The sequence below is a fragment of the Miscanthus floridulus genome, chromosome 14 (assembly GCF_019320115.1).
Source record: "Miscanthus floridulus cultivar M001 chromosome 14, ASM1932011v1, whole genome shotgun sequence".
NCBI classification, from domain to species: domain Eukaryota; kingdom Viridiplantae; phylum Streptophyta; class Magnoliopsida; order Poales; family Poaceae; genus Miscanthus; species Miscanthus floridulus.
The window spans coordinates 59,525,598-59,538,943 of record NC_089593.1 but is presented as its reverse complement, the minus strand read 5'-3'; the positions used below and the strand labels follow the sequence as shown (position 1 = coordinate 59,538,943).

The 13,346-nt window shown below is 43.1% G+C and overlaps 1 protein-coding gene, 1 long non-coding RNA gene and 1 pseudogene across 2 annotated transcripts; all 3 read right to left on the bottom strand.

Annotated features, from left to right (window-relative positions):
- Positions 1-3,613: 3,613 nt before the first annotated feature.
- LOC136503513 (uncharacterized) lies at positions 3,614-9,043 on the bottom strand (annotated as a pseudogene).
- A 170-nt stretch (positions 9,044-9,213) lies between these two features.
- LOC136505607 (uncharacterized) lies at positions 9,214-9,965 on the bottom strand. The gene is made up of 3 exons (XR_010771251.1): positions 9,747-9,965; positions 9,513-9,663; positions 9,214-9,301 (listed from the first exon to the last, which is right to left on the bottom strand). It is a non-coding gene; the product is annotated as an uncharacterized lncRNA (long non-coding RNA).
- A 72-nt stretch (positions 9,966-10,037) lies between these two features.
- Positions 10,038-11,511, bottom strand: LOC136503512 (uncharacterized; the record flags this gene model as incomplete). Its single annotated transcript, XM_066498568.1, has 4 exons — positions 11,322-11,511; positions 11,168-11,227; positions 10,259-10,381; positions 10,038-10,169 (listed from the first exon to the last, which is right to left on the bottom strand). Coding segments are annotated over exons 1-4 (459 nt in total), but the record flags the coding sequence as incomplete, so codon positions are not given.
- Between the last annotated feature and the right edge of the window lie 1,835 nt (positions 11,512-13,346).

Below are 13,346 nucleotides of genomic sequence, written 5' to 3'. Positions count from 1 at the left end.
TTAAACTCTTCGTCTTAAACGCAATGATATGTAAATCTTTTGCGTATTCGAGAAAAAAAAGATATGTTTGTGTTCACAGCCATCAGCGCTGTCGGGTACAGAAGGTTAATTATCCTTGTGGCAGTGTATTGAATAATGTGACTTTTATAGTAAAAAAACACGCCTACATTGGAAACCACGTATAATCAACCGCATTCGAGCCTTAGTGCCACGATTCATACACAATCGGTTGTTTCCGACGATTTGTTATGTTGTGGGTTGAATTTGAAAATCACAACGGCCATGGTACGTCTGGAAGCTCGGGTGCACGATTGAGTTTCGAGTCCAGGCCCAAGGCCGCCATGTAGACTAGGCTCGATCTGCTTAAGTACAAGGCGCTAGACAATGTCAAATTGTACTGCCTGCAATGAGTTTCCTGTGGCACACATGAGTGATGTAAATGAGCTAACCTAGCAGGTCGTAGATTATTTATTTGTCTATCTATGTACGTATCCTATACTTAATATATGGTTCTATTGTCACACATCGATGTTGATGGCGTCAATCTAAGCAAGAGATAATTAGTTCATAATTTCATATTCATATATAATTTGGACAATATATTATTAATCGAAACAATAAATACATGCGGCACGCAAGTGCATATTTGCTAGGGCCTTATAAAACAGAACATAGGTAGTAATAGAACACGGATCACATAGGCTAGTAATAATGTTGCAGTCAATCAACTTTTCATGTCACAAATCTGACAAAACGTTGTTTTTGGTAGAGAATCAGTTTCTGTTTGGTAGGAATTGTATTATCCCCAGAGAAAAATATTTTTTTGAAAAAAACTACAGGGCCTTAATGGGCTTGGATCCCTTAGAATATATATTTTGATTTGAAGCAGATCCGCTGTGGTAATTTGCTGCCGCTTCTGCTCCAGAGTGGTGGGCGGGATTCTTGCTGCCACGGTGGCCGCCGAGAGTTTCCACCAGGTGTCGTTTTCCTTGGTTACCAGGTAGGCATCCGGCTGTGCGCCTGTGCGTGCTGTGGTGGTACGTCGTCGGCGTCGGCCGCCAGGGTTGTGGCCGTACTGCCGTGACGATGCTCGAGGCCGGCGAGGTCATTGGCGCGGATCAGCTAGTGGGCCTTATGCGGATCAACATGACAACTTCGATTTCTTATATCTGAAATGGTCATCGTTTGCGTCGGCCCTGTTCGCTTCGCTGATTTGTTACGAGAGAAAAATACGGTAACATGACTGATAAGTAAGCAAACAGTGCCGTACAACATATTTTAGGCTCAGCTTTCAACCTGCAACGCCGCAGTGTAAAAGGGAGGCACTTAAGTCTGTCTCCGTTGCCTGACGATAGCTCCTACTTAAGTTCATTCTGCAATGCTCTTCTGCCCGGATACTCTTCTTACGAGTAGTTAAGGATTTATATCATGTTGATAGGTATTTGTTTCCATATAATTGAGGGTTTTTTATCCCTAATCTTTGTACTCTGGGTTTAATGGTATATAATCTATATGTCCTTTTTCAAAAGGGAAAAAGAAACCCTAAATTAGGTACTCTTCACTTTAATTGTGCAACTTACTCGTTACTTGTTTTTTTTTTCGATAACTTACTCGTTACTTGTTGGAGGTAGATGACATCTCAGAAGGCCAGAAACAATTACGGGTTAGGACGTCAGTTCGTCCCCGCCCGTCTGGACATGTCTTCCCCAGATGCCCAACGACCCCCCTTAAATCCCCTCATCCGTTTCTAATAAAAAATACGCTCGTCGCTCCTATCCGCTCGCCTTCCGCCTCCGAGGAGCAGCGCTCGGCCACCGGACTGCCGGCCCTGCCTGCCAGGCGCGGCACGCGGCCGCCTCGGAGCCGCGGCGCTTGGATGCCGGCCCTGCCTGCTAGGCGCGACGCTCAGCCATCGGACTGCCTGCCAGGCGTGGCACGTGGCCGCCTCTGTGCTGCGGCTGCCCTCTGCCTCCTTGCCGCGTCACGTGGCTGATGCCTCCCTGTCGCCTCGCGCAGCCGCTGCCACTGGCCCGCTGCCTACAAGTGCCGCCGGGCCACTATCTTCGGCAAACTCCACACGCCGACGAGCCTCCATTCTCCCAAGCAGCAAGGAGATGTTGCGATGTGCTGAAAATGCATGTTGCAAACATATGTTTTATGTGTTTCATAGGTATGTTGCAATTGTTTCATACGGATGTTGCAAAAGTAGATCGAGATGTTGCACATGTTACAATGGTTGTACACGTATGTTGTAAAGGCCTGTTTCCAATATTTCATCAGTGTTTTCGGATGTATGTTGCAAGTATGTTTTTATTTGGATGTTGCATACGTTTCACATATATGTTGTAAGTGTTTTATCTGGATATTGCGCATGTTTTTGCAATGGTTTTCAAGTGTTTTCCAGGTGTTTTTTTTGTAAGTGTTTTAGAAGCATGTTTGAAGTGTTTTATCTGCCTTCAGACGTATGTTGCAAGTGTTGCATCTCGATGTTTCAAAAGTAAATCGGGTGTGTTGCATCTGTCTCGTCGTTTTTCTATTGCCTTGCATCGGTGTCTTCTCCTCCTCCGGGCGCCGGCTGGGCATTCGCCGCCCCCTACTCCTCTTCCCGATGCTGGTGACGTTCACAATGGCGTAGGAAACTTACGCCGGAAGCGGATAGGGAGGGCGCAGGCGGTCCCCGCACGGCATACGCGTGCCGAAAGCGGAGGGGGTGCGGGTAGGAAGCGGGATGGGACTCAGGTGTCTGGACAGAGAGGCGCGGGCTCCTACGTGCGTGCGGACGCGCATGAATGGAGCAGCAGGCACCGGCGTCCGAACGCGGACGTCTGGGCGCTAGTAAGGCGCAAAAAATTAAGTGACCTAAACTGAATGACACAAGGAGATAAGTTTGGAGATGCTTGTGCATTTAAATATATAGGTTGTTGAGAATACAACTGCTGCTTATACATGCCATTGTAAAGTAATTTCAAATTAAAACCTTTGAATGACCTTAAACCTAAATCACCACCTTTGCCCTTGCTCACCTCATTGGCTCATTCTGACATGTGCCTTCTTTATTCCAGTTGCACCTCTGTCCTCGAACACAGCTCACCTGTTCGGCTGTGCCTGTGGTGCCGTAATGTTGTAATGCATCAATTCAGAAATGAAAAAAGAAAAAGAAAAAGAAAAAAACAACTATCCAACAGCAGAGTATGCTATTCATAATTTCAGTTCCAAATTTGGCATCCGTACCACTACAGAACTTGGTGGCAAACAAGTTGTGTGTCATGCATAAGTTCAGCCATTCCAACTTCCGCAATTATGCGGGGTTACAGAGTTTCCAAATTACACAAAAATTACATGCGACCTACAGTGAAAATGTAATGTAAAACCTGTACAGTTTGCAATGTGATCGATACTGATCATTACATATACACAAATCAGTCAACCTTGGCATCCATACAGGGAGTACAGAAAAACCGGTTGGAAGCAAGCTTTGTTCCCTCCCATGCTGCAATCTAGAGAAAAAATTGTATGCAACCTACAGCTAACAAAAATACAGTAAAACCTGCACAGTTGGGCTTGTGGTTGATACTGAGCCACTGACCATTACAATCAATCAAATCGGCACTGACTCATGTTGATTTTGTTATTTCCACGTCACTGTACAAGGTCTTTACCAATTGTCAGAATTAGTGGGAGAACCAAACGGAGAAAGTATAGTGCTAAGGACAACAGCTATAGGTCATGTCAATCCTCACTATCACTGTATCACATAGTTCAGTGAATTGTCTTGCTAATTACCGGGAGCATCGCCTGCTCCTGAATGTTGGAACAGAGAAAAGCCCAACTGACTGGGGCACACTGACTTGCAGGGGGTAGTATAGCAACTGTACAAATGCTGTTTGTTGCTCTATGTTCAACTACATGAAATAGCTCAGAGTTTGCTTCAGTTTTGAAATCCCGCCGCCAAACTTGTTGCTCCACTCAATAAACTTGTCCATGGTACTTGAATTAGGCGAAAAGCTGGCATGCACCTACAATAAATTGTTCAGTTGATTATTCGGTACTTGATATATAGGAAGCTAAGAGGAAAACACCTCTTCTTAAATCATGATGCCAATTCATTAGCGTGCCTCAAATAAGTCATGATTCCCTCACCTGGCCAAGCGCAAATTTGAAGTCATCCATTTCAAGTGGTCGAATGTCCTTGGTTCCATACAATGGAGGCTCAGGCCTACCTTCAGCAATCGCCAAACTCTTCTCCTGTATGATAAAAAAAGGGACTTAAGAGCCACTACAAGGGATGAAGGGGAAGAGACGCGTCGAAAAATGGTTAACCAAAGAAAGAGATTCTGTGCGCACCTTTTTCTCCTTCTCCATGATTTCATCGAGGGGGCGAAAGGCTGCAGTTACACACAGATTCTGTAGGGAAGGGAAACAAATGGTAAATATCCAATTCCATCTCCCCACTGAAGAGTATAAGGCACACCGACGTCAGCATACCTTCAAGTCAGTCCATAAATATCCACCAGCCATACTGGCAACTAATTTGAGGTCCATATCTGGTGCCAACATTTCTTTGGATAGTATTACTTTTAAAATCTTCTCTCTACTCGACGCATCAGGAACGCTCACCATTAATCTGCAAATAATAATCAGTGGCAAGAGCTAAGGAGTGGACATAAATCTGTCTAGTTCAGGGGATCATAGAAGCCTGCCTGCAAGGAAACCTTCGAATAACGGCATCACCAAGGTCAAATGGCCTATTTGTGGCTCCAAGAACGGTTACATGTTCTTGCTCTTTAGTATGCAAACCATCCCAGTTTATCAGGAATTCAGTTTTGAACTTGCTCATTGCTTCGTGCTCTCCTGGTCTTTCTATCTTTCCTAGGAAACTGTCAACCTGTTAAAGAAAAAGTAACAACTGTAAGAGCAAGTGCCACAACACACTCAAACAGAATAAAACAATGAATAACCCATTTGGGTGCACACCTCATCAACAAATATTATAGCAGGAGATAATTTACTTGCCAAAGAGAAAATTGCCTTTAACATATTTCTCTGCTTCTCCCAACCACTGAAAACAAAATTAAAAATGCACCAGATTTAATAGTAGAACAGACAAAATTAGCATGCAAAAGAACAGTTGTTTTTGTTTAACAGTACCTTTGATGTAATGCTTGATACTGACAAGTTGATGATGTTTGCACCTGCCTCAGTAGCTACCGCTTTTGCAAGCATTGTTTTACCTGTTCCAGGAGGTCCAAAGAGCAGTATTCCCTTCACAGGCTGCCAGAAAGCAATGTGTTAGCAGTACTTCCATATATGTAAATGATAACTACCAGGCAAATATGCCAGGCTCAATTTTCCATTTTGAAACTAGGCAAGCACCTTTCTTAGCTGCCCTTCGTTGAACAATTCAGGTCTATGTAGAGGGAGCATCACCAATTTCTTCAGTGTCTCTTTCACATCGTCCAGGACTCCGATATCCACAAAGGTTACTCCAGGATCATTAGGTGAGATAACATTTAGAAGAATTTTTTCCTCGAACACATTCTCTGTGAGCATACCCTGACAAAAGAAACTTGCATGAATTTTTGTGCCTGGGACTTTTAACATATACAGAGAGAGATGGAGGGGTCACCTTTAGCACATGCTTTGGGCTCTTATTTTCACTGTGTGTTCTCTGTACCACACTGAGTCCATACTTGAGGCTGTAATAACAACGCTAACATAGCATTCCCCAGAAAGAACTCATCGAAGCTTATATGAAAGTCTGATACAACATTAACATTGCATTTTTACCTTTCAATTGGAAGTTCCATTTTGACACATTTTGGACGTCCAAAGTTCTGAAGGTGATGACTAATAGCATATCCAACAATCTTATCCACATCTGAAATTAATTAGAGCTATATAAATGTTCAATAAATTTATTATTACAAGGGGCAAAAATAAAAAGTTGGTCCATGAGCAACAATGGAAAGAACAGCTTACCTTCATTAGTCAGTAATCGATCATTGATGGATAATTCTTCAAGACCAATGCATTCAATTTCTCTGCTAGTCAGAAACTGCAATGAAAAAACAGAGTGTCATGGGCATACTATAGATGGCCTTAATCCAAGCAGCACGACCATGCCGATGCCTGGTGGCCGCAGCACAAGGGCAGGGACAAACAGAGGAGATAGGAACTCTTGAATCTATTTCTTTATTGCTTTATCAAAATGGATACAATCCCCATATATATGTATATATATAGATGAGAAGATTTGACTGTTAAGAAACATATCTCTAAAACTTAGGAAATAGATAACTCAATGTTATCTATAATCCTGTGTGTCCAGGTTCATTGTGTCTAGATGCAGTCTTAGTAGTAGCAGATTTTTAGCTAGTAGTAAGGAGAATAATAGGCAATCATAGGAGTTATGACTGCAGTAATTCGGAGGATATCATGGTGAGGGCTGAGAGAGCCGCATCAACCAAAAGGAGGGAGAGAGGGAGTGATTCCCTAGTGTGTGTTAAAACTGAGGCAGTGATTTCCTAGTGTGTGTAACACTAAAGAGAGAGGGAGTGATTTCCTAGTGTGTGTTTGTGATAAACACTGAAAAGAGAGGGAGTGATTTCCCAGTGTGTTTGTGATAAAAACCGATAAAAACTGAAGAAAGAGAGGGAGTGATTTCCAACTCAAGGTTGGTACTCCAATAAATGTTCCTATTGATATGTTTAAAGAAATGGTCTAATTGTATCTTACCATACGAATATTACTAATGTTGGCCTTATCTTTAAGGGTTTCAGTATCTTGTTCTAGTCGTTTCTTCAAATTTGATATCTGTGCTCCATTCTGCCAAAAAACAATATATGAAAATCTCCAGGTTAGATAAAGTACTACCTACAAACACAGTGCCTAACAGAAGTGCTTATGGATGACACTACCTGTGGAAGATCAATGGAAATTTATTAGGGAAAAGATTATTTAGATGCTTTGTTGACTCTGTAGCACTTCTGCTTCCTTCAGGCTTACTTCCAATGGCTTCCTGCATGTTTAAAACAAACTTTCAAGAGATATAAAGTGATATTAACAGTACTGACACATAAGATTACAACAGCCCTAAAAGCGTTCCACTGTTGCATGTCATTACACTTTATAAGCCCACAAAAAATAATGCAAAAGGGTGACAATGTTACTGGGAAAAATTTTAAGTGGGGACTGATTGCCAGTAGGAAGCCACACAACATCAACAAATCGAGGATATAACAACAAAAACAGTCCAAAGCACTCAATTAACATCTTTTACACAAAGTGGGAAAACATGGGAACATGACTCCATGCCAACTGGTAAATTCAAGAATCATCCAAGTCCAAATAAGCTTTTTAGAGAACAACCTGTATTTTCTCTGACTCTACCTTGAGCATTCTTTATCTTAAAAACTTGTGCTTCCTCAAAGGTGTGCAAGTATACCTGATCCTTGTAGCTCTGTGCCTGAGTGTGAGACCCAATATCAGAACACCAGGTGGAAGGTCATTGATCAGCGATTCTCTACATTTGGTGAATGACTTCTCTACATCCTTGAAGTAACACAAACAAAATTACTGCTTTTGCTTTCTTCTGAATGACCTGAAAGGCAATTAAACTGAATACTGTATTGTTGGAGGCAGTAAGAGAATACATTTTAGTGATGCTGATCACCTATAACAGCCATTACCTCAATGAACTTTCCTAAAGCAAGGCTATCAACTTCACCACCAGAAGAGTCTAGCCGAAGTTCAGCAGCTGCAGAAATATCAAACAACAAATCGCTCATATATAAGACCAAAAGAGTATCAATAGGTCACTAAATCCACATTGCTTAAGAAGTTCAGACTAACCATAACAAAATAAGCCACGATTTCGGTCACATAAACCTCCAAGATCATTTCCGGCATCGATAGGGTCGTCAAATAGAACTCCAACTTTAGAGGACCCATTTTTTTCAAAAGCAAGTACTACTTCACCCCGATAAACATAAGAGCTGTAAACAAATCAAACAATTCATCAGAATGAACCAAATGTATCTCAGTAGTAATATAATCAAATGACCACCACAACATGATCTATCAATGTGTTGTAAGGGTGGAGTATAATTATACACAGCTCTCCTGCGTGTTCAAGAAAACAAAAATGATTTATAAATATCCAAACCAAATCAAGTCCACTATGGTATTGATTTAAGTTCATGCATTGAAACCTTATACTCTTTCAAAAATATTTAGTCTACTGAAATTCTATTTATGATGAGTTTCCAAATGCTATTGCCTATATTATGTATTTTTTTCACTTATATTAGAAAAAAAGCTCAACTGTGTCCTTGTTTAGACTTTATCAAAACACAAGAATACGAGCTTCCACATTAATTTTCCAAATCCAAGTCCTTCATTAATATAATGATATGCAGCTCTCCTGCGTGTTTGGGAAAAAAAACCATTAATTGTACGTGATACAAATTAATCCTTCTTCAGAACACATAGAAAAAAATACAAAAGAATCGGCAGAGATCAAAGACACAGCAGTACTAGGTTCAAATGAAACAAGAACAGATAGCTCTCAATTTTCAGCAATAATACCTGGGTGTCAACTTTAAGGAACCATCACCAATATACTCTACCCTATCTCCTGCATAACGCAAAATATGTAAAGGTTTGATTACAGTGCGAGTAAAATTTTGATGAATAAAAGAAAGGGAGCACCAAAAACCTTCTCTGAAAGTGTTTTTTCTGGATGTTCCCACAATGTCAGCTCCTGAACTAAAAGTTGGTGCATCATCACTCCTGACATCCTTTAGGGACTCTTGAAGTTTTGAAGACATCTGCAGGGAATTATTTCAATAAATAATACTTCTGTTGACATATTGGGCAGCTAAAGGGTATCAGTAAAAACTCTGATTGTCCATATAAATAAGGGAACCTATGTTGAACTTACACCACACAGAATAAGAGAATCAAGTATGAGAAGTCTAGCATCAAAGTGCTTTGCAAGCGCCTTTATCAATGTTTCCTGGTACAGTTCGGACCCTAGAAGCATGATTGTGCAAAATAGTTAGAGATGTACAGAAAAGCAAACACCAAGAAAATTGTGAGGCAGCCATAGCAATGTAACACAACTCCAGGGCATTAGTTTCTCACCAGCAATATAACTAAAATAAAAAAGTGATGAGAATACCTGATGGACCAGATAATAGGAATTCGCTGATTTAGAGATGAAACTTTTTGTGAACATTTGTTGAACTCCTTGTCCATGTGTACGAATGCAGACAACAAGAGTATCTCCTTTGTACTATCACTGCAAGAAATGAACACAGATTAGTTAGAAAGAAGGTGCTAAAATACAGATTGCTTGCTCCTAGTATTTTGGGAAAATTACTGAGATCTGATCAACAGTGTGAATAGGAAAAATATCCAAATGTAAATGAAGATAAAGACTAGAAGATAACAGATAACTCTTAAAGCGAATCCACAAAACATTAATCTAGATTTCTAGAACTAGCAATGACCTGAGATAATACGGGAAATTATCAAGGGTTACATGGATATCCTTTGGGCTAAGAATTCCTTGTTTCAGCCCATCCTTAAAGGCTTGCCATCCACTCGCAGATAAAGTGGCTGATGGATTAGGACTCCCGAAATTGCTCTGATTTTCAAGAGCTTCAAAATTCATCAGTTAAGTCGGATGTCAGATAAAATTGGTCCTGCAATATCAGAACTGGTTACCTTAGTTGTAAACTTACCAGTTTTTTCTATTCCTTGGTTGTTCTCTCTAGATACAGTAGGGACTGCCAATGGGCCCCCCCAAATTGTTATGCCCAGATGCTAATATGTTGGGCCCAGTCAGAGGATGCTGAAAAATCTGCCAGCAGGTTATGGATCACTCCAGGATAGCAAGTCAAACTAACAAATCTGACTCATTCTACCATTGCTGAAGTACGTATTAGTTAGCAACCAAATATATGGAGAAAGGACAGAGGAATGAATCGGACATGTATGGTGCCAAATCTGGTAATAAGGATACATAGCCATGCCACCCCACTTCGACCAAAAAAAATCTCATCCCCTCCACTGAGGGGAACTTTGGCACCTCGGATGATTTGTGTTCCATTTACTACAACCGAACCACCCTTGCCTGTAACCTCTAACTCCCATGGACCACCTCGCTGGAATAAGAAGCAGCAAACTGTTTACAAGAAGCCAAAGAAACATAACAACTTAACTGCATTCTAACAGTGCAGAAACATTGAAGGACCTCAAGATGCCGCAACCGCAACAGGCATAGATTTGTGTCAACAGTTTGGTCATCCAAAACTATGTGACATTTGTGACCTCTGCCAACAGAAATTTCGCTGACAGAGAGTAGAACATGAGGAGTCTGCAATCACAGATGGTTGATATTCAGTATGAGTTAATAGATTGGTAAAAATCAGTTAAGCAATTTGAGCATTATGACCAGATGAATAAAGGAACAAGTGCACTCGTTACCAACAGTGGGAGAAACTTTTAATGAGCAGATCTTGGCTGATTAACCACGAGAATGGAAGGTCAAGATCTCTTAATCATGATGATGAACTTACAGGCTCATTCACACCAAATGCAGATATTTTGTCCAAACCTTTTTAAGAAAAACAGGCAATTGCTTGCGTCATTGACACCAAAACAGTTCTTTCAAAAACAATTTAACCAACACTTGACTTCTACAGATACTTTTACTTTCAGCATCCTGCAAATCCTTGAGTGATGCTGATGCATTGAGAGAAACTATCAGCGAACAGTTGCAAGCTAAGGTACTTTTATGACAAGCCCACAGAAGGAACCAAACGATACTGCAGAAATGAAAATAGTGACAAATAGGCCAGCCAAATTCCCCAAAAGAAAAAAAAATCCCTGATATAACAACTGAAAGCCAAGAACGTTCAAGAATCTGCACCAGAACTTCACACCCTTCTTCCCAATTGCCAAAAATCAAGAACACTTGCAGTTGGCCGCAAGCAAGCCGTGACCTGTAACATGTACAAGAACTGCAAATAGCGAAACCCCAAGAACCGCCAAGAAATCGCAGGCGAGCTCCAAAATACAAGAACACGCGAACCATCACGCGGCAAGAACCATCGACAGACGAGAAGTTCAAGAACTACCAGGAAGAGGTCCCGACGATCACCTGCGAGTACTGCGACAGCATCTTCGCCCACAGCGCCGGCTCCAGCTCCTTCACCCCCGCCTGCGAATCCAGTCGACATTATTAGCCCCAACAGAGACGCGGTCCACGCCTGGCCGGCCCGGCTGCCCCCGGTGGCCGACTATGTGGAGTTCACCTTGCTTCTCTTGTTCCCCGGAAGGGCGGAGGCCGAGGGCGCCGGTCGCTTGCCCCTGCCGGTGTCGTCCTTCCCTCCTCCGGCACTTCCATTGCCTCCGGGGGCCGCCGCCGCTGGGGCGGCGCTCCGGTGAGTGTCCTCCATGGGGTTCGTTACACTTTCCGGAAATGGAAGCCGAAGCCTCGATGTATTTTTTTGTTTGTTTGTTTTTTGCGAGAGGAAAATAGAAAATGCCGGAGTCGGAAAGGGTAGGAGGTTTATTGGGAGCGGGCTGGGTCCACTTGTTAGGGTTGTTTTTTTTTTCTTAAATTCGGCTCTATAGCCTTATATTTGCACCAAACGACTCAGCGAACTCGCGAGTCACAGAGACGTTTACAAGATTATTAGGGAGAAGACCATCCCACACCTGGACTTGGCCTGAGTCCCATCTCAACTCTAATCTTGCTAGCTCGTGCGCAGACGAGTTTAAACTATGGGGTACAAGAGAGAATTTGGAACAAATAAAATGCTCATGCAAGTAGGCCTGGAGGTGTGTACATGTGCAAAGAACTTCCTCAGGGAAAACACAGGTACATTTATGCATCTAACTCCCTTCTCAAACTCATATTGGATCTACAACACTGGGTTTAGAGAGCAATGATCTATGATGGGCCCGTGTCTGTGCCTTGGTGAAGAAATCTGCTAGCTCAACCCTCTGAAGGCACATGGCGGAGCGTCACAACCTGATCATGCACATGCAATCTCATGTAGGAAGCATCAACACCAATATGTTTGGTGAGCTCATGCTTGACCAAGTCCCGAGCAATACTGATCGCAAGAAGCCACCGTAGCCATGTCATCTTCTCAGTCACAGTCGTCATAGCACGTAGCTCAGCCTCAACACTCGAGCGTAAAACTGCAGTATACTTCTTGGTTTTCTAGGCAATCAAGGAAGAGCTAAGAAAAACAGAATAAGGTAAGAGAGAGTGGCCCAGGCCGCATCGGAATACGCCTGAAGCTGGAGAGACCTAGAGCAAGGGAAGAAAAGATGGCGTGAGATAGTTCCACGAAGGCACCATAGAACATGAAGGAGGTGAGCATAGTGGAGCTAGGTAGGAGCTAAGACAAACTGACTCAAGATATGAACAGAGTGAGAAATGTCAGGACGGGTGATCCCGGCCAAGGTGGACAAGGCTCCCAACAAGCTTACGATAGCGAGTGGGATCAGCAAGTGGTGCACCATCAGTGGGTCTTAGGTGGACACCAAGCTCTATAAGAGTATCAACAGTCCGGTGATAAGTGAGAGCAGCACAGGAAAGGAGAACCTAAATGTACTTCTCCTGAGAGAGAAAAATACCATCAATGTGGAGGGACCTCAAGACCAAGAAAGTAATGAAGCGGACCTAAACAAACATAAGGAATTTTTCACTAAGAGGCTGCTTCACAAAATCAAGGTACTGAGAATCATTGCTCGTGATGATCATGTCATAGACATAGAGAAGAAGGGTGCGACCATGAGGGGAAGCGTGGACAAAAAAAAACAGGATCATGGTCACTAGGCATAAAACTAGCATCGATGACAACAGAGGAGAAACACTCAAACTAGGCCTAAGGAGCTTGCTTAAGGCCATAGAGAGAATGACGCAACCGACAAACCAGGCCATCGGGAATAGAGTATCCTGGAGGGTGGTTCACAGCGAATAGCGGTGATGGCAGAGGAGCTCTGCTGGAGCTGCCCGCTTGGCTCAAAGAAGAAGGGAGAGGCGGGGATGACCATCACGCTGGTGGGCAGCTCCAGCTCCGAGAAGACCATCGCGTAGGAGCCTGCGCTCACCCATGGCAGCCGCGAGGCTCACTGTGGCAGCCATGCCCATGTAGCCTGTGACGGTGACGGATCCTGCAGCGGCCTCATCTGCCGATGGGGCTCCCGCCAGAGCTGCGCCCGCGCCGGGGCTCACCAGGCAGGTCCGAGCACCAGAGCTCCCGCCGAAGCTGCGACAGCACCGGGACCACGCCTGTGCTGGGCTGCGGGTGGGAGGACAAGCG